The sequence below is a fragment of the Patagioenas fasciata genome, chromosome 1, assembly GCF_037038585.1.
Source record: "Patagioenas fasciata isolate bPatFas1 chromosome 1, bPatFas1.hap1, whole genome shotgun sequence".
In the NCBI taxonomy this organism is placed as follows: Eukaryota; Metazoa; Chordata; class Aves; order Columbiformes; family Columbidae; genus Patagioenas; species Patagioenas fasciata.
Genome location: NC_092520.1, coordinates 105,727,143 through 105,746,494, shown reverse-complemented (window position 1 = coordinate 105,746,494; position 19,352 = coordinate 105,727,143). Strand labels below are relative to the sequence as shown.

Below are 19,352 nucleotides of genomic sequence, written 5' to 3'. Positions count from 1 at the left end.
GTTCTCCCACCCCTGGCAGGAGCCGTTACTCCTTCCCAACGCGTTTGGTTGGGTTATTGTAGCGGAGACTTTATTTGGAGGCTTGTCTTGGAGAGAAGGTGTTGCTGCCTAAATGACACGTTGATGTTGCAGCTCTTTGAAAGATCCTGGCTTCCTGTAATTTCTCTCAGTTGTTTGGGTTTTTTTTTTCGCATTTTTTTTCGAGTCCAGCCCAATTAGGATTATGAAGATATTACTGATATTAACCGGGTAGAATGCCTTTAGGAAAGCGAAAAGTGTGACCTTCTCATCCAAACGTGAGGTACACGAATAAAATGGGTAGATACGGCATAACCTGACCCCGTGGCACTTGTATGCATCTGTATAATTACAGCTGAAGAGCCTGTTAATTTGCAAGTTTAGGGATGTTTAGATTAAACGAGAGTGTTGTGGAATGTGGAACGCAGGGCGCAGCAGCACAGGGTGGCCCCGCCAGGGCCCGGGGGAAGCGCCGCTACCCGCCCAGGGGCCCGAACGCCCCCCGGGGCTCCCGGCACCCCGAACAGCCGCAGTTCTGGGGGGAGAGGCTCGGAAACGAGGGCTTTTACCCCGAGTTAAGGCAATTTTTGATTCCTCTCAGCAAAGCTGGTCAGATCAGAGCTGAAAGTCTTGGCAAGGAGTAAACTGGATTTTTTTGTTGTTTCCTTCCCCCTCTCTCTAATCAGCTCTGGGCACCGTGCCTCCTCTTGGCCCCGGAGAAAGGCTGGGAAACGCCAAATCATCTTTATAGCGTTTAATATTAAATGGAGCTGGTAAATGCAGCGCTGTAAATAATTGGGGAAAGATTGAAGTTCGGAGGATTGCGTTTTGAGGCTGATCTGGCTCGAATCGCCTTTCCTTTCCCGCCTCTTGTCCCTCATTCCCGCCCCCCCACACGCACCCCCTCAAATCCCCAACGCTGTTAAAATTAAGGTTTGTGTTTATTTGTATTTATTTGCAGTTGGGGAAGAGGAGTGTTGATATATGGAGACGGTAGCCAGGTTTCGCCGATGACATATGTGATATGAAAAACAATTCCCGTCCGCAAACACGTTTGTTGCTGTGCCAAACCCCCTCTTTCGGCCCTCTAAGGCACTTTTCTCCTGCTGAACTGGAGCACATCTTCCCTTCAGCGTCCTTCCCCGGCTTCTGCAGAGCACCTTAAATGTGCCTTAATTGAATAGTTCTCCCGCACCCTCCTTATAGCAGTTTAATAGATTAACTCATCTGTGCCAGCTTCAAATTTCAGATTAAAATTCCTTCATCCCGAAGGCAGCATTATCAGGTTGTTGGAGGCTGTTTTCAAACCTTGGTTTTGAATAGCAGCGGCTCTGCATTAATTTAACCACTAAGCTAATAAGTAGGTTTCGTTTTGTTATGCTAAGCTTTATTGCTTTTCTTTTGATCAGAATGGTGTTGTTGAGCAAAGCAGCAGACAAGGCATTCTTTGATGAGGGAATTAGCGCTCTATTCTTCCTCTATTATTCATAGCACAGTAGAATATGTAAGTACCTGAGGGTGTCAAAGGAGAGCAGGCTCTATTGCAAAGTGTTCGCCTTGTTTCTCTCAATAGCTGACTATGAGATGATAAACCGCTTAATACACTGCACTAATTGGATGAGAGCAAAAAGAGATGGGAATTAAGGCACGGCGAAAGGAGAAAGTGCTACCAGCCTTCATTCACGCTTTCACCACTTTAGCAGCACCAAAGGAGGCAAAAGCTTTCTATAAGCAGACTAGGGGTTTTGTGCGGAGATAAAATGAACCTGTTAGTGGATTCAAGTAATACACTAATTATTGCACAGTATAAATACCACTACTGGTTTTATAACACGGAGGTAAACTTCTTTTGAGAAGGTTATAGGATTGCTTGGCAGCAGTATAGATCCTAATAAGGGACCAGAGTAATAACCCCCTGGATTAACAAAATTGCTGCTTGCAGAAGTATGATTCGGGCTTTTACGAAGATTTCAGCGGAATGAATAAAAATGACTGAATGACATTTCTTAATGCGTAATGGCTTGATAATGATTCCCTTTTCTTTAAGGCAAAAATGTATATTTCAGGCTGCACTGCTAATAATGTCCAGGGAACAAGCCTTATTTTTCCCATAAATTTTTTTTCTCGCCTATGGTGGGTTTTAGCACTCAAAAATATGGTTGGGGGTGGGCGGGAAGGCGGGGGGGTATGTGAAACACCGTGAGTGGAGCGGGGGAGCTGCGGGGAAGGGTCGCGGGGGCTCCCACGGGCGGCGGCAGCTCCGGTGGCGCTTCCTGGACAGCGGGTCTCGGGGACGGAGCGGCCCCGAGGAGCAGCCCGGCGGGTCTGGCCGGGCGTGGCCCACTCGGTGCGCGTAGGTGGCCGGGGGTGGCCGGGCTCTGCCACGGTACCCGGCCCCCCGGGCTGCAGTGATTAGACCAAATCACGCCGAGAAATCCCCCAACAACCCACGAAACCCCCAAGGGCTCTCGGCCGGCCCGGCCCGGCCCCACACCCGCTGCTCTCGGGTCTTGGCCGGGGGAGAACCGGGCCCCATGGGGGTTTGCCGCTGCCCTCCGTGGGGCAGGGGGGACGCGGGGGTTGCCGGCAGCGCCTGCAGTCCCTGCAGGCAGGGAGTTCACGCGTTTCTGGTCCTGCTTCGTGGAAGGGGCAGACGAGAGAGCTGCGCCAAAGGAGAAAAAAAAAAAAAAAGGAGGGGGGAGGAAATAAAGACAAAAATAAGAAGTTCATCCCGGGGCAACGTGAGGGCAGAGACAAGAACAGGGGCGGAGAAACTTTCCTGCCCCACCAGTAGGAATGCGGGGGTGAAGCCAAGCGCTCCCCCAAATCTCTGGTTTTGTCCCCTGCCGCTGTGTTTCGGCAGCAGGGGAGCCATAGGCTCCGCCGTCCCCAGCCGAAGATGCCAGCGGTGGGTGGGGTGGCTTCCCGCGGTGTGGGGTCCCTGACACTGAAAGGCAACCCCGGCACCCGCCTCGGCAGCGCCCGGGGCGGCAGAGGGCACGACACGGTGCCCACGGCAGAGCGCGGCTGGCGCAGCCGTGGGTGCTCCCGGCCCCCGCCATCTGCAAATTCCCCTGCAAACGGGGCCGCTGGCACCTCATCTCCCCCAAGCTCTGGTAGTCGCCCCCGCCCAAGCGACCCACGGCCCTTCACGCCCCGTGGGGTTTCCCGGAGGGGGTGCTGGTGCGCAGCTCCCGGCCACCCCGTCGGGGCTCAGCCCCGGGCGCCCGCACAGGCGGCGGCCCCCGCAAGGACCGGGCTTGTTCTTTCTTTTGTTCCTTTTTTTTTTTTTTTTCTGTTGTTGTTGTTAAACATATATTTGTGTTTATTTTCTGAACGCGGCACTTCTCCATTGGATAGCAAGGAAAAGTGTTAACAATAACGACATTACACGAAAAAGTACTGTACCATCTCCTCTTGAGGGTTTCAGAAACCTCTACAGTTAATAAGTTAAATAAAGGGTTTGTACATAAATATTTGTCTAGGAACCCTATTATATCTACAACACAGTAAGAATCTACAGAATGACAAACTTTTACAACACTACACTGAGTGCAATTGTTTTATAACATTTCAAATATACAAAGCTCTGTTCTTTTTATAACAATGGTATGTACAGAATCAATAATCACAGTTTAGTGACTTAAACAGTCCATATTCTAGCAGTGTATTTCCCTTTGGTTTGATATAAAAACCTTGGTTGGTGTAGTGATAAAGAATATAAGAAGAAAAAGATATACCCTTTCCCTTAAGTGCACTGGTTATCTTACAGCATCAAATTTACTTTCAGTCTGCACTGGCAGCATCCTTGGTTAGTGTATATGCAGCTCGCTGCATCAACATGTAAAATGGTTCTCCAGTGCTCTTAACAGACCAACTTAACATCCTATGATGTTATTTTAAGAGGATGTGGGTAGCTTTCCTCCCTTTTATTTTATTTTCTTTTTTCTATTTGTTTCTTTTTCTTTTTTTACTTTCTTTTTTTTTTCTTGCCAGATAAACAGAAGGAAAAGTATTTAGTGTACATAATGCTAATATATAATAACTTTTATTAGGGCTTTTTTTTTTTTGCTTTTTTTTTTTCCCTTAATGCTGAGAGAGGAAACGAACGTGTCGTACATTTAACAAATGTACCAGCCAAGGAGTTACTTATTCAGGAGCTTGCAAGTATCAGTTCACTCGTGTGAGGGCTGATGCGACAGGCGCTTGCTGTCTCCAAGTTCCTAATTCGAGAACCTACCCCAGTCTTAGCTGCTGGTCCTCTATTTTTTTTGATGTATTTTATTATTTTTTACCCCCCGTTTGGTCTTGATTCGTGCTGAGGTGACCTTTATTTATTCTCGTATTAGCTCTCCCCTTTCCTCTCTCTGTTTTTTTTCTCTTCCCCCCCTAAAAAAAACAAGCCAACCCGAACCCCCAGGACGGCCACCGTCTCTTTTAGCACACCTCTTTCCCCGTGCCGTTCCCGGGGAGGATGTTGAGCTGGGTGAGCTGGGCGGCATGTTCCTTGGCCTTCAGCCGCAGTGCGGCGATGCTGGAAGCCCGCCGGTCGGCAGCGGCGCTGGCCGGGTCCCCCAGCCCCGCCGAACCCACCGCTCCCTCGGCGGCCGGCGCCGGCTGCCGCAGCAGGGCCGCGGCGCTGGAGGCGCTGCCCAGGGGGGCCATGGTGGAAAAGAGCCTGCAAGGGAAGCAGAGACCGCTGTCACAGTCGGGCCGGGGCTCGCTGCCTTCCTGCCGCACCCCCCGCGCCTCTTTCCCGCCAGGCGGGGACGCGTGGGGACAAAGACACTAGAGATGAAAAAAAAAAAAAAATCCACACAAAAAAAACCCCACAACGTCAAAGGGCAAAAGGTTTTTGGGGAAAAGAAAATAAGTAGCGAAAAATAAAATCGCCGAGAGCGATACTCCCCTACCTGCCGCTGTCGGGGCGGCTGACGCCGGGGTAAAACAGCCGGCGGGGAAGGGGGTGCGAGGAAAAAGACTCCAGAGGGGAAGGGGGGGTCTCTTTAGTTGGTACTGAAAAATAAGGGAAACCCCCTCTCCTAGGAGGGCTGCGCTAGTCCCGTCCATCAACCGACCCGCTCCCGGCGGGCCGGGCACTGCGCCCCGCTCCGCGCCCCGACGGGGCGGCTCCGGAGGCAGCCACCGCCGCCCGGGGGTTCCCCCGCTTTGGCCGCGGACGCTCGCGGAAGCTCGGCCCGACATGAGCCTTTCGGAGCTGCTCAGGCGGCCAAACAGCGGCAGCGCCCTCCCATGAGCAAAGCAGAGGCGATGTGTGCACGTAGGGCAACCCACGCCTGTTTTTTTATTCTGCGTGGGGACATTGATTTCCGCACACTTGCCCCGCGGGGACTCTGCTCCGTCTTTGCCCCCTGCGTGGTGCTGCGGCCGGGCTCCCCGCAGACGCCACCGCCGCCCGCAGCCGCTTGTCCCGCGGGCCGGCTGTCCCCACGGGGGACTCGCTGGACCCTCAATGATGGAACGGGGTGGAGGGGGGAGGGCGTGAGAACTGCCCTCGCCCAATGAGAGGCCGGGGTAGAAACACGTGATCTGCGCGGCGCCCAATCGATGCCGGCCGCAAGCGCTCCAAGTTCGAACGCCGGGGCGGCCCGCGCGAGACGTGTCCCGCGTGGGGCCGGGCCAAGGAGCGACCGGCGGTGTCAGGCGGGGACAACGCCACGGACGGGACGGGCGCGGGGTTCCGCGAGCGACGGCGGCGTTTCCCCAGAGGCTGCCGCCCCCCACCCCCTCCCCGAATGTCCCCTGTGGTGCCGGGTCGCGCGTGGGCGGGCGGTACCTGCCGAAGGCGGGGCTGATGAAGGCGGGGTGGCGGAACACGGCCGCGCCCAGGAAAGTGCCGAGGCCGAGCGGGGTCCCGCCGGGGGGCAGCGCCGCGGAGCCGGGGGGCGGCGGCGGCAGGCTGGGGAAGGCGGCGGCCGCGGCGGCGGCGGCAGCAGCGGTCCAGGCGGAGTCTAGAGCTGGGTGATGAGGAGGGAAAGGACTAGCATCAAGGTATGGACTGAGGGGGTGAGTTGCTGACAGGGGACCAGGGAAAGGCAAACCTGGGGGGTGTGTCTGAGCCCCAGCCTTTTCCCTCTTCCGCCACTTAGCCCTACGGTTCTGGAACCATACCTGAAAGCCAAAAGAAAAACCGGTTTTAATATGCCTGCCCGCGTCCTCGGCGGGGCGAGCTCCGCAAGAGCCACGCTCCGGCCCGACGGTGCCCGCTCTTTCGCCGCCGCCGCGCACGGAGCGTCCCGAAAGGGGAGCGTCGAGCTCCAGCTCCGGGCGCTGCCGATCCAGCCCGGGAGCCCGCAGGCGGCTTTCCATGGGGCCCCCCGGCTCTGCCCCGGGGAGGCCCAGCAGTTTAGCCCCCATTCCCGTCGTCCGGCAGGTCGGAGCTGCGGGCAGCTGCCGGCGCTGAGTGCGCTTCGTGGCAGCGCTCTCGCTGCGCTGAAACAGCGGGAAAACAATTTCCCAGGGACACTAAGCGGGTTTTCGTTCCGCACGCACACCCATGCCGGGAGCTGCGCGGGTTTTTTCGCTGAAGGGAATATTTACAAATTATATCGTTTGAGCATCATAGACTTTTTTTCCCTCTCCCCTTCAGATTTAGAGCGAAGAAAAAAAAAAAAAAAACAAACAAAAAAACGTGCTTTCACGAACGTCTGAAACGAATTAATAATTTGCGAGGCAACCAAAGCAGCTATTTTACGTTTTCAGGCTGCCCTGTTATGATCTATTTTATGAAAGTTAGTTAGGGCACTACCGTCCTTTGCCTCTTTTCCACCTCCCCCAAAGAAAAAATCGTGAACCAACAAGGACTTAATACAGGAGAGAGGTAGAGGGTAAAAATAACGTATTTCAAACGAAAATAAAAATATTAGCTTAAAGATCAAGTGCGAGGCATCACCCGCATCTAAGGGGAGAGACTTTGAGAGGGACACACGTTTTTTTTCGGGCTGGTGTCGGCTGAGATTTCCCTGTTAGGCTCGGCTTCTGAGCTCAGCGTGAGATCCCTTCTCCCCAGGAAGCAAGAAAGGCAGCACTGCTGCGGATTTTTCCGTACAGTTGTAGAGCGAGACCTGATCTCCGCATCTGGGTATCCACGCAGGAAGAGGCATCGCATTCGCGGGGAAGCCAACAGCCTGGTACGGAGGGAGCGTTTCTCCCAGCTAAAACTCAATTAGCAAGCTGTGCTCGCTGCAATTCCCCCTTATTGAATTAATAAGTCTGAGTAGACCCAAAGGTAAACGAAGGGACTCTCATAATTCATATTCCCTTAATTACATCTTCTCCCGTGAATAGAGGAGAGAGAAAGGGGGTGTCTTTCTTTTTTTTAAAAGTTATTTAACTTTCCCACGACTTGTTCCCCTGAGCTGAAAATACTGATTTGCTGTCACATCTCTGTTTGACAATGGAGAAATGTGTCAACAGAAAGGAGGGAACAAATCTCATCATTAGCCCCTCTAATGCAAGAAGCTGTTGTGTATTAAATGAGCCATATGGAATTTATTATGCTTTATCAGCGCCCGATTTTAACTGTAAAGTGATTTGCTCAGCTTCAAACCCAGAGACATCTGTTTTCTGTTGGCAATCAGGGCATCCCAATGTTTATCGTCGCTTTGGTTATGAGACCCGGGTTGGGAAATGCACTCTGGTATGGGGCGGCAAACACCTTTAATAGCATTGCACTCACTCACTATTAGATCAATGCAGGCTTATTGCTATCAAAAATGGGAAATCAAATAGCATTAGCCAGCTCCTTGTGCAGGCGGAGAGGAAATCAAACAACATTTCGCCTTCAAATGGCCCTGTTTGTTCTAGCACTAAGTGGGCTTTTATGAAGCCCGATTGGAGATTTGATGGCAGCCAAATACCCGGCTTGCGGCCGAGCGGGTCTCGCTAACAACCGAAGCTCCTGGGGGCCCCCGCCTTTTCATCATACGGGGTTTCGCCAGCCGATGGTTCGGTCCTGCCGGGGCCGGGGACACCCCCCAGCACCCCCGGGCGCCGCCGACGGACGCCCCGCTCCCGCCGCCGCCACTCACCTGCACTCGGGCTTCGGTCAGATCGAGCCTCATGGCCAGCTCCTCCCTGGGGGAGACACACACGCCGCCGTCAGCCCGGGGCACCCCGAGCCGCTCCCCAGCCCGTGGCTTTGCGCCCCTGCAGCCCAACGGGCCCAAAATCCCGGTGCCCGAGAGAACCAGGGCTGGGCAGCGGGACTCCCGAGTTTTGGAAACCCCGTTCTCACCACTCCCCAGGTTCAGCCGCTCCCCGCCGCAACCGCGGTGGAGGGGGGTGGCAGTCGAACCACCGCTAAGTGCAGTTTGCATTGCCGCAATTACGGCAAATCGGAAACCATTAAAACGTTACAGAAACGTTCATCAGCTCTGAACCCAAAAGAGGAGCGCTCCCAGGTTAGCTGGGCCCCGTCGTCGCCGGGCCGCCCCCACAACCCCGCACCGGCCTGGCATGGGAAGCCCCGGAGGAAGAGCCAAAACCGTAAAAAACACCAACAAAAAAAGCGTGATATATACACATCCCCGAGCAGCCGTTCCCGAGGCCGCAGCCGTAGCCAGGCGGCGCCCCGTGGTGAATCCCACGGGCAATGCCCGGGCGATGCGCGGCACCAAGGGCGGGGGAACAAAACGCCCCTGAGGACACCTCCTAACGGACTCGTCCGGCAAAACAAATGAGAAACTGGGAGAGTGTCCTTGATCGAAAAGTGGGGCTTTGGAGGTTCAATCCTCCTCTGGGCTGAAGGAGACCGGGGTATTTTCTGGCAGTGCGGGGAGCTGTCAGGCGGCTCTGTCTCTCTCCCAGCCAGCGCTTCCCGCAAAGGAGCCACCGGCCAGACGCACTGCCGCGGAACTCCCGTTTTCAACGAGAAAATGCCCCCGAAAGTGTGGGCAGAGCCACACCTGGCCCTGTCGGGCCACTCGGGTGGCTTCGAGCAGCGAGAGGCCCCGACGTGCCGGCCAGTATTTTTAGACAGCGGTGCTTTGAACTATGCTCCTGCCGGGGCTTCCCCGGGCCGCGGTCCAGCCTCACGGGGAACGCGTAACTGATCCCGGTGGCAGCCGCCTCGAGTGGAGAGGAGGGCAGCGGGTAAAAATAGCCACCGGAGGCGGCCTCCAGGCGGGCCTGACCGGACCCTGCCGACCCTGGGTTCTCCCGGAGCCCGGACCTGCTCCCCGTCCCCTCCCAGACCGGAGGTGTCCGCGGCAGGATTCACCCCGGGAGGAGGTTTGGAGGCGGGAGTGCAGCACACCGCGGCCCCGTCCCGTCCCCCCGGGGCTCCTCCGCTCCGCGCTCGGTCGGGGCCCCGGCGCTGGTACCTGGTGAAGACGTCGGGGTAGTGAGTTTTCTGGAAGGCCCTCTCCAGCTCCTCCAGCTGGTAGCTGGTGAAGGTGGTGCGGTAGCGGCGCTGCTTCCTCTTGAGCAGCCCCTCCTCAGAGTCGCTGCCGGCCGAGAGGCAGACACTCTCCTCGCCGTCCTTGCCCTCGCCGTCCTCGGGGTGCAGCAGCAGCTCCTCCTTGGGGGACAGATCCCCGCCCTCCGCCCCGGGGGCCGCGGCGGCGCCCCGACAGGCCTCTTTCAGCAGCCCCCCACCGTCCTCGCCCAGCAGCTCCTCCTCCTCGTCGTCCTCCAGCTCCTCTTCCTCCTCGTCGTCCTCCTCCAGCATCTCTTCGTCCTCCTCCTCTTCCTCCTCCTCGGCGGCCGGCGCGGCGGGGCCCGGTCGCTCCTCGACGTGCGCGGCGGGGCTGCCCAGCTCGTCCCGGGCGGGCGGCGGCGCCACGAAGGGCGCGTTTTCGCGGTAGCTCTTGCTGCGACTAATGCTGACTTGGGGTGCCTGGCTGATCTTCAGCGTGTCCCACGGGGCGGTGGCGGGCACGGGGCCGGCGCCCCCCTCCGGCCGCCCATCCGGACGGTCCCCTCGCGGTCCCGCCGGTCCCGGTGGCAGCAGCCGGCCCCCGCCCGGCCCGTAGAGCCGGCGCAGTTTTGGGGGAAGGTGCAGCTCGGCCGGCTCGAAAGGGGGGCTCCCTTTGGGGGACCCTGCCCCGAGAGAAGGTGGGTTAGGCAGCCGCAGCAGTCGGACGGGGAAGGCAAGCGTGGGGGGAAGAGGAATGCGGAGAGGAGAAAAAACGAGCGGGGAGAGAAAGAGAGATACGGTCAGTGGGATCAGCGCGAAGAGCTCAACGCAAGAGCTCAAGCCCGCAGCCCCGCTTCGGGCACCGTGTTATAACCCGCACCGCTATAAGGCCCCACAACACCGTGTCGTTACACTAGCCCCTGCCCGCGCCGCTGCTACCGGCCTGGGAGGAATTTCCCCCCGGCTGCAGAGCCCGGCCCGGCGCCCCGCTCAGCGGCGGGACAGTCTCCGGAGGGAGCTCGGGCAGTCTCGGGCCTGCGCCGGCACCTCGCCGGCAGCGGCTACCGCGGGGCCCCATCCCGCACGGCAGGGCTGCGCAAGGCCACGGCAGGTCAGCGCCGTCCCCCTGCCCCTTCCCGGCAGACCTCCGGTTTTTTTTGTGTGTGTTTTTTTGTTTGTTTGTTGCCCCCCCCTTCTATCGCCTCCTCCCGCCCCCCAGGTTTCCTTTTGATTTCGGAAGAAGGAAACCCGCCCGGCTGTGAACGCCGGGGAAACCGGGAGGTATACCGTCCGTGGGAGTTGCCCAGGCGAGCTTCCCGTGGCCCTGGAGGGGCTGCGCCCAACTTCGAGCCGGTGGCGGCGGCTGCCGGCACCCCTTTATTACTGCCCTGTCCACTGCCAGACACGAACCCCTACTGGCTCGCCGAGATCCGTTACAGATTCAATGCGAACGGGTGAGCTTTTGGGTGCACGGATCACATCTTGCTCTGGTTTATTTTACCTTAAACAATTACACATATATCGAAAGCAACAACAACCTAAAACGGCGGTACCCGATCCGCACGGAATTAAACGGGCTGAATTTCGGGTACCGCTCTGGCCGCGCTTCCTGGCAGCACAGCAGTCGCTAAGGAGCAGAGTAACGGGATAAGGGCGGCTGTGGCTTCGACGCTGCGTCTGGCCGGGTGGCCGGGGAGCGGGGACGAGCCGCGGGCTGCGCCGGGGTTGGAGGGGGCGCAGCCGGCCCTGGCCTGCCCGACGCCAGGGAAAAGGAGAGCGCGATGGGGCGGTGGCGGCGGGTCGGTGGCTCTTACCTTGCGCGGCCTTATCGGTGTCGGGGCGGGCAACGACGGCGGGCAGGCTGGGCGCGGCGCCGAGTAGCCGCACCTTGCAGGGGCTCCGCCGGCCCAAGATGCTGTCGATGCAGTAAGAGGACAGCAAAGTTGGCGATTTACTTTTGCACTCGGGGCGCTCGGCGCAGCTCTCCTCCGGGTAGGGGCCGCTCATGGCGTCGGCGGCGGCGGGGCCGTGCCGTGTGGCCGGGGCGGGCTGCGGCGGCGCGGACGCCCCCGCGGCGCTGCCCTGTGCCGCCGGGACGCCCGTCACGGGGGGAGTGAGCGGCGGCCGCGGCGCTCTTGAGTCCCCTCGGCTCCACGTGCGGGCAGCCGCCCCCTGATTGGCTCTCGGTGGAGGCCGGGCGGCCGCCGACAGACGGCGCCCAGCAAACCCCGGCTCGGACCGCCCCGGATCGGCGCCCGCCCCGAGCCACCGCGCTGCCCTACCCCCCGCGCCACGCCCCGCCGCGCCCCGCCCTGCCCCACAACGCCCCGCCCTGCCCCGCCACGCCCCTCCCGCCACGCCACGCCCCCGCGCCCCGCTGGCGTCCTGCTCCGCGGGAGCGTCAGGCGGGAAGCCGTCGGGAGCGGCCAGATGGGCGGCGGCGGAGATCCCGCGGCACGCCTCACACCGTTCTCTCCCTCATCCCCGACGGCAGCCCCGGTCCCCGCCCGGCCTGGCCCTGACCCAGGGTGGTGCCCTATCGGGGGCGGGACTGGGCCCCGCTGGGGGATCCGTGCCGTATTCCCTCGCCCCAGCAGCACCCCCTCTCGACTCAGCGCTGCGCCGCGCTCGCAGCGGGTGTTTAAAAATACCGGGGTCGGCAATTGGGGTTTTACCGTAACAAACACCTGGACAACACCTGCAGGGATGAGGGCGCGGTGGGACCAGCGCAGCCGGCCTGGCGTAGCGAGGTGCGGCCGCCGAGGGAGCCGCGGGGAGCGTCCTCCAGTCAGGGGAGGGCGCGCAGCCCGGTGCGGCGCTGGCCGGCCTCCGCCTCCCTGCTACGACTGCCGCCGCCTTTCCCCGCACGCAGGCCCCTTCAACACCGTATCGGGGTGAAAGGCCTCTGAGGTTTTTTGATTCCACTCATTTCCCTTCCCTGTCCAGCGGCCACGTCCCGGGCAAGTTCGTGCTCCATCTTCGGGCAGTTTGGCCTCAGTTTTAATTGGTAAGTTACAGCTGCCAGCGGGTCTCCTGTTAAACCGGTGCGCTCCTCGTACCGGACTCCCGCAACCACAGACACGTCGGAGGAACCGCTCTCGGCCACCTCAAATAACCCGTCTGCTCTCTCAGGTTGCGCCTGGCTCCGGGTGTCGGAGGTGAGACAGCCCCATTTTCCCTCTCCGTGCAGCAACTCCCGTGCGGATCTCACATCTCCTGATTACTTAAACCAGAGGGAATTAAGAGGAAAGATAAGCAAGTGTCGGTGTGTGTCCATGCGGGCGTGGACACAACGTCGCTCTGCCTGTGCCGATGCCCGTGTGCGCACACACACGCTTACACACACACTCTGCCAGGATCTATAGGTGTGTGTCGGTACGTGTCTCTCGGGGACAACGATTACTCCCATAGCCGTCGCCTCCCTGCGAGTGGGGCTCTTGCCCGTTATTCCTCCCTTCTCGTTTCCCCCTGCCCTCGCGGGTGATGCCAGCGAGGTGGGGGGCGCCCCGACGTGCGCGGCCGGCGGGGCTGCCACAGCCCGGCCCGGCTTTGCAGGGTGTGCCTGTGCGGGCGATATGAAGCTGCCGTTTGCCGTCGCTGCTTAGCTCTTGGGAGCTTTCGCCATCTCCGGCACGAGTGGTAATTGGTTCATTAACTCAGTCAGTTAAAAAAAAAAAAAACAAACCACAACAAAAAACCACACACACACAAAAAAAATCAAACCAAGCAAACAAATTACAACATCATCAAAACCAAACCAACAATTATTAAAAAAAACCAAAAAAACAAAAAAAACCAAAAAAACACCACCACAACAACAACAACAAAAACAAACTAAAAAAGAAGAAGAAAAGGAAGACCCATAGGTGCCCTTGGGGAAGCTCGGCATGCAGAGGAACTACTGCCTCTTGCTCTCGCCCCGACCGTGCCGTGCGGCTCCGCCGGATCTTCCCCACCGGGGCTTGCCCGGGAGAAGCGGCGCGGAGCCGCAGGCGCGGCCGGGTCGCGAGCGACACTCCGACAGCAGGGGATGCCGGCCCGCGTCTGCCTTCCCTCTGCCTTGCCGGGCCGAGCCGCGGCACCGCGCGTGGGAGAGAGGGGACGGGCAGGGCGGGGACCCGAGTCTGCCGGGACAGGAGTAGTACCCGGAGGGGACGTGGCACCCTCAGCGCGTCGGCTGCGATGGTTCCGGCAGCGCCGGGACCTGCCGGTGGCTGCCAGTGGTGCGAACCGGAGCTGCGGCGGGCGGGTGCTGGGGCTGTCGGGGACGCGCGGAGCGCAGGGAGCCCTGCCGCAGCCTTTCGGCCTTCTGCATCTGGTTTTCACTCCCTCCCTGAGCCGCTCCCTCGCCCCTCTGTTCCCGGGCCAGGCTGGTGATACCCGTCTGCCCCCCGTCCCGCAGGCCCTGCCTGGGGGAGAACGGCCGCGGCCGGCCCGGGGCTCGGGGAGGGCGGACGGCAGTCCCGCTCGCAGGCGAGGATGCTTTGTGATGTGACCTTGCCTCTGCCAAGTCACTTTGCTGTTTTATTTATTTTTTTAAACAAACTTTCATTCATTTATGGTCTCTCCCTCTCCTTTTTTTTTTTTTTCCCTTCCCCCTGCAACCTGCTAATTTAACACTGGAGCGCGTTATTGCAGTGTTAGGGGGAGAGAACGAGAGAGAGAAAACAACAATACTGCAATGATCCAAATGATACAGTAGAATTATAGCAATTATAGTTCTGCTCGGAGAAGAAAACCTTGCTGAGCTCAGCCAAACAAACTGATGCCTTGTACGGGTAACAAGCTCGGCGACTGACAGCCGGTGCTGAGAGAGGCAGGAGGGCACAAAAGGCAATATTTGCCTCTTTTCACTCCAGCCAGCCTAGATCAAGACCCTCGGCTGCCGCTGCCATAACAATATCTGCTTCGGCTCCGCGCACCCGGGGCCTCCCGTGATGGGTTTCGCCTCGAGGACCGGCGCGCGCGTCCCTCCACATCCACCAGCGCCCGGCTCCGCTTCGGTCGCGCCGAAGAGCGGGGCGGCCGGGCAGCCCAGGCGAACCGGTAACAGGGCTGCCGTCCCTGCCCGGGGACCGGCGGGGATCGACCACCCGGGCCTCCTGCCTTCTCTGAAAACGGCTGCTTCTCATCGCAGCAGCGGGAGCTGGGGTGCTCCGGCGCCACCGCCCCGCGGTTACCCCCCGGCCCGGCCCGGTCTGCCCCTAGTCGTCTTTCCTGCGAGCGGGCAGCCGGGCCGAGGCTCGTCCCTCTTCGTTTGACAGCGAAGAGCGGGACCAAACCCGCAGCTCTCCGCGCCACTTCGCCGGGCCGCGCGGCGTGGATGCGGGACAGGGCGACCCGGGGCTGCCCCGGCGCCACCGCCCGACGGCTGCCGATGGTGGATCCTGCACAAGCGCACCCCGTCCTCCCGGGCCTGCCTCACGCTCCGGGGGACCCACGCCCCTGTTTCGAGTGGGATTTGTGTTTTTATTTTTGTCCCCCTCTTTATCTTCCTTTTTCGTTACACACAACCCCGTCGTCCGAACCGCTTCCCTCTGCAGAGACCATCCTTGCGAGGAGATACGCTTGAAAAATGGCAGTTCGCTGTCATGCCTGGAGACAAGTATTTGATCTTAGGGCGGAGACAGGACTAAGCTCGGTTTCAGCCGTAGCGGCTGAAAATGTGCAGGATCGGTTCAATACTCAGAGCGAGATTGTTTTAATCTTGCAGGGAGCAGCGGCTGCCTAGGCTGGAGAGGAGCTCCCCTCACTGCGGCGGCCACCACGGGCACAAGTTTGCCGCCGACTGAAAAAACGACAACTCCAAGTCTGTGAGGGGTTTGTACCCACCCCATACTCGGTGCATCCCGCAAGCCACGTCGCAGCAGCTGAAGTCGGGGAGCCCTCCCGTGGGTTCCCGCTCCTTGCGAGCCCTGCGCATGGGTGGAGCTGCGGCGGCAGGCGCAGCCCATGGCGGGGCTTTGACACAGGCTGTTTTTTTTTTTTTTTCCACTTCCTTTGCAATGGAGAAGAAAACGATAACAACTACTCAAAATCCTCCCGTGCTTGGTTTATCACTAGTTACGGTACGGGAAAAAAAAAGCTTGTGCAGGAGCTGTAGGCAGGTAGAGCAACTCCGCTTCCTCTACCTGTTCTTTCGGGTTTCTCTGTGGTTTCCTCTCCTTCCTTCGACGTGCTTTGCCCCCTGGCCCCAGTCTGCTCCTGACTCTGTGCTGAACAAGCTACAGATCCCGGGGTAACCCAGAATCAGCGGCAGAGAACGGCAAAACCTGAAATGCCACACATCTTGGTGCGGAGGGCATTGAAACAGATCGTCGGTCTTCTACAGATGCCATTCAGTCGCTTATCTATTTGTCTGTCTATCTATCAATCATCTAATTTTAATTTCCCCAATATTCAGGCTTATGATCCTGTCCACAAAACCACTAGAGCTGGGCATGAGGAAAGCGAGATGCCCGTTGTCCTTTGGTACACAGTAGTGGAAAAATGCCTGGTACTGTTTAGATGTGATGAACTCGTACATGACTCTCCTCGCGAGCCTTGTCACATCGTTATCTCAATTAATAAGCAAGATATTTTTTTTATGGAGAGATGCTGTTGCAAAACCTCTTCTGGGCACAGCCCTGACTTTGCACAGTTCAGCCCTGAGCCTGGAGATGGGCAGAGGAGTCCCCTTGTTTGCAATGCCAGTACTACTATAGAAGCCACCCTGCTCACTTCTTCTGAAAGGGTCTTGTTAATGACTTTAAAAATATGGCTAAACACCAACAGACAGTAATGAGGGATCACGGCAGAGCTGCACATCCCCTACAGCCACGGTCAGACAGCTGAGGGAGAACCAGTATCTGTCCCGAGGCTCTGTCAGATCACTGATCACCTGAATATACCTCTGAGTTCAATGTCTTAACCACCTTCTCAAGTCAGGTAGGATAAATATTCTTCCTTTATTGCAGATTGCTGATTTAAACACCAAATAATCTATACACAACAGCAATCACTGGGGCACTGCACCAAAATTGCGTTGCGTAGTGTTGGAGTTAAGCACCTCTGAATTCACATCCAAGATAAAACCATGTTTTGCAAGTATTCTTTTTATGGACTCACATCAGTTATTTTCACCAGTTCCTGGGGCCTGTGTCACTGGCCATGAGGCTGCTGCACCTGCTCAAGGGATGAATGGGCTGAGCCCTGCAGGGCATGGGGGCTGCCAGATTTCAGCGCAGGTTGCAGGAGCTGACCTGTGGCTCTGTGAAGCAGCTCTAGCTTTTGTTGCTCGTCTTAGTTTCAGTGCTAACTCAGGGAGCATTATTTGCATCTGGACAGAGGCCCAACATCAGCAGTGGTAGTGACTCTGGAATAATTATTCATGTACTTAATTTAGCCAATGCATATATATTGGCAGAATCTGGGCCTCATTCCATAGATTTAATTCAAAATATTTTCTAAATATTTTTAAAATTCAGTTGCCATTATTTTTTAAATTCCTCGGTGGTTTATTTTTCTGTTAATGCTGTTTTGACTACAGACAGAGGACAGCAGTTAGCCTTAGGTCAATGTGTTTCACCTTTATTTCTCTTCCGCTGTTTCCCTGCTTCTAATAACTCAAAATTTCTCCTCAGGTCCACACTCTAGAAGTACTCTCAAGTCACTTTTGGATTGGCTTATTTTTCCATGACCATGAGGCCAAAACAGACCTGCAGTGGTGTCTCTGAGAGAAATCCAGTTACTGACAATAACTCTGTTTGATTTAGTTACTGCATTTAACTTATTTATTCCTTGCCAATTGTCATCAAGTCAACACTCCTGGAAGTGATTTGGAAAAATGGAGCTGGGCATGCACGCAGGTGGTGCAACCCCTCCTCTGATGGGTCTCTCTCCTAGACACCATGTGTCTTCCTCTCCTTCGTGTCTCAAGTTTGGCTTTGGGAACTGGGACTGGGCAGAGGTGTGTGTGTCTTTTGCTGGCATGTCATCTCCTCCAGGTCACTAACCTTGTTTATACTTCTCGACTCAGTCTTTTAATTTTAATTTTAATTATTTCTATTTCTATTATATTTTTTTCTATTTATTTTTCTCCCGGAAGTGCTCAGTTTTATGGGCTGGCAGTTTGATGGCTGAGGCTGGGATGCCATCAATACCATCTCTGTCCCTTTTGCTGGCTTCCCGTCCCTTGTGTTGTTATTCTGGGTCCTTAGACCCCCTCCAGAGGCCTTTTCTAGGCTTCTAGATATACCTGGGAACCCCCGACTTTCCCACTTTTCCTCTTCATCCCCTTTGCATGTGTGTTCCCTCCTGAGGATCACAGCCTCCCCACACCTCCACAAGCTCTGGCTGCCTTTGCTGACTGTTGTGGCATTTCTGCAAGGATATTGTGGATTACCTGGCACCATGGAGCTTCAAATCCAGACCAGTGCTTTTCTGGAAGACAAATTTTAATCTAATATAAGTAATTAAGCTAAATACAAGAGTAACTGGATGGAGCTCTGTATCCTACAGTCTTATGAGTGTGTCTTCCAGGAGGTTGGGTGATAGATGAAGATGTGGTTCTTCTGACCCTAGAAAACCCATGGATAAAATCTCAAATAGCTTTCTTGCAGTAATCCTTAGAAACTCAGTGAAATCATTAATGCATTAAGGTACAGTGGTCTAAAAAAAAAAATTATGATCATAGGCTTAGTTAACATTATACCTTCTGTGTTATTTTCTTTTGTACGTGCTGACTAGAAGTGAGCAAAGGCTTCATAACAATTTATTTGTCAAATGTATTCTCTTATTCTGCTTGAGGAATATCCACGAGCAAAAGCATTGTTTTCTCAAACCTATTTGTTATCTAAAATGCTCTAGCGGTTCCTTTAAATGAGTAACAGAAGGGCTTGACTGCAAATGGTTTCCGTTGTTTAGTTGTAGTTGGTCAAATAAACCCCCTGATATCGATTGCATTACCCGCCTGTTGCGCCAGCAGCACACCAGTTGTGCAAATAGGTGTGTGTGCGTGTGAATGTAGCAGCTGGGTTTCCTCCGCTCCTCCACGGGCAACTTCTGGACGTGGGTTTGCTGTGAGCATTCATACCACTGAAATGCGATCGCTCAGCTACCCGCAGACAGGGTGTGAACACAGCTGAAGCAAAGCCATTAAAAATTCAAATGAGCATTCGATGAGCAAAGGACATTTTTCACCCTCTTTGACTAGCTCTGGTGTGACCTTCATGTGCTGCAATGTTCTGTTTCAGTAAATGGAGTCGCATAGGGACAGAGCAGGAATCAAAACGATCTGGAGAAGGGCATGAGTTGGAGCTCATCTGGCATTTCCTTGCCCAAGCGATATTATGGATGAGATCAGGGTTGTTTAATCCAGAAGCATGGCTGAAGTGAAATAGGATAATAGAGGGAAAAGACAGCAAACTCTCTGTGAAGTGAAGCTCTGTCACACTATTCCCCTCAACAAATCTAACCTTAACACCATATTTATTACTCATATCTTCTACATCTCTGCATGTCTTTGCCTCTGGTTCTCGCTTAGGAAGCACCACTAGCTCATCAAGATTTAAAAAAAAAAAAAAAAAAAAAAGTTTGGTTAGGAAAAATCCGCATTTCACAGAAGGGAATGGGAATTTTTCCTGGAAGAGACTGATGCTCATGGATATGTGAGGAAAATTCTTCAATGTGAAGAGGTTGTCTGTCAGCGCTTCTTATTAATTTTTTTGGTGTTGACACCTTTGTATGGAGCATCTCTGCTATAAATCATGGCTGAAGGCCAGTTAGATCGTCAAAGGATCTATTCTGAGATAGCATCCATGTTTATCTGTTTAATATTCTGCATCTCTTTTAATATAAGAGTCAGAGTACTCCATGCTGCTCTGTAGAAAGAGGGATGTTTTATGAAAATAAACTGTGTTGTGTAAGTGCTGAGGAACGAATGAACTCACAGTCTCCCAGGTGTAACACCGCTTAG

The 19,352-nt window shown here is 55.9% G+C and overlaps 1 protein-coding gene across 1 annotated transcript; it reads right to left on the bottom strand.

Annotated features, from left to right (window-relative positions):
- Positions 1 to 3,418: 3,418 nt before the first annotated feature.
- ARX (aristaless related homeobox) lies at positions 3,419 to 11,646 on the bottom strand. Its single transcript, XM_065859455.2, has 5 exons — positions 11,212 to 11,646; positions 9,363 to 10,080; positions 8,070 to 8,115; positions 5,816 to 6,150; positions 3,419 to 4,696 (listed from the first exon to the last, which is right to left on the bottom strand). The coding sequence occupies exons 1-5, from the start codon at positions 11,402 to 11,404 to the stop codon at positions 4,456 to 4,458; spliced, it is 1,533 nt and encodes a 510-aa protein (XP_065715527.1). The 5' UTR covers positions 11,405 to 11,646; the 3' UTR covers positions 3,419 to 4,455.
- Positions 11,647 to 19,352: the final 7,706 nt, after the last annotated feature.

Bases quoted from the DNA above. Each gene is read 5' to 3' on its own strand.
- ARX (XM_065859455.2), bottom strand. From the start codon at position 11,404: ATGAGCGGCCCCTACCCGGAGGAGAGCTGCGCCGAGCGCCCCGAGTGC. The intron at 8,116-9,362 runs GTACCAGCGCCG...TGTCTCCCCCAG, and splicing joins TACCCCGACGTCTTCACCAG to GGAGGAGCTGGCCATGAGGC. The intron at 4,697-5,815 runs GTACCGCCCGCC...CTTCCCTTGCAG, and splicing joins ATCAGCCCCGCCTTCGGCAG to GCTCTTTTCCACCATGGCCC.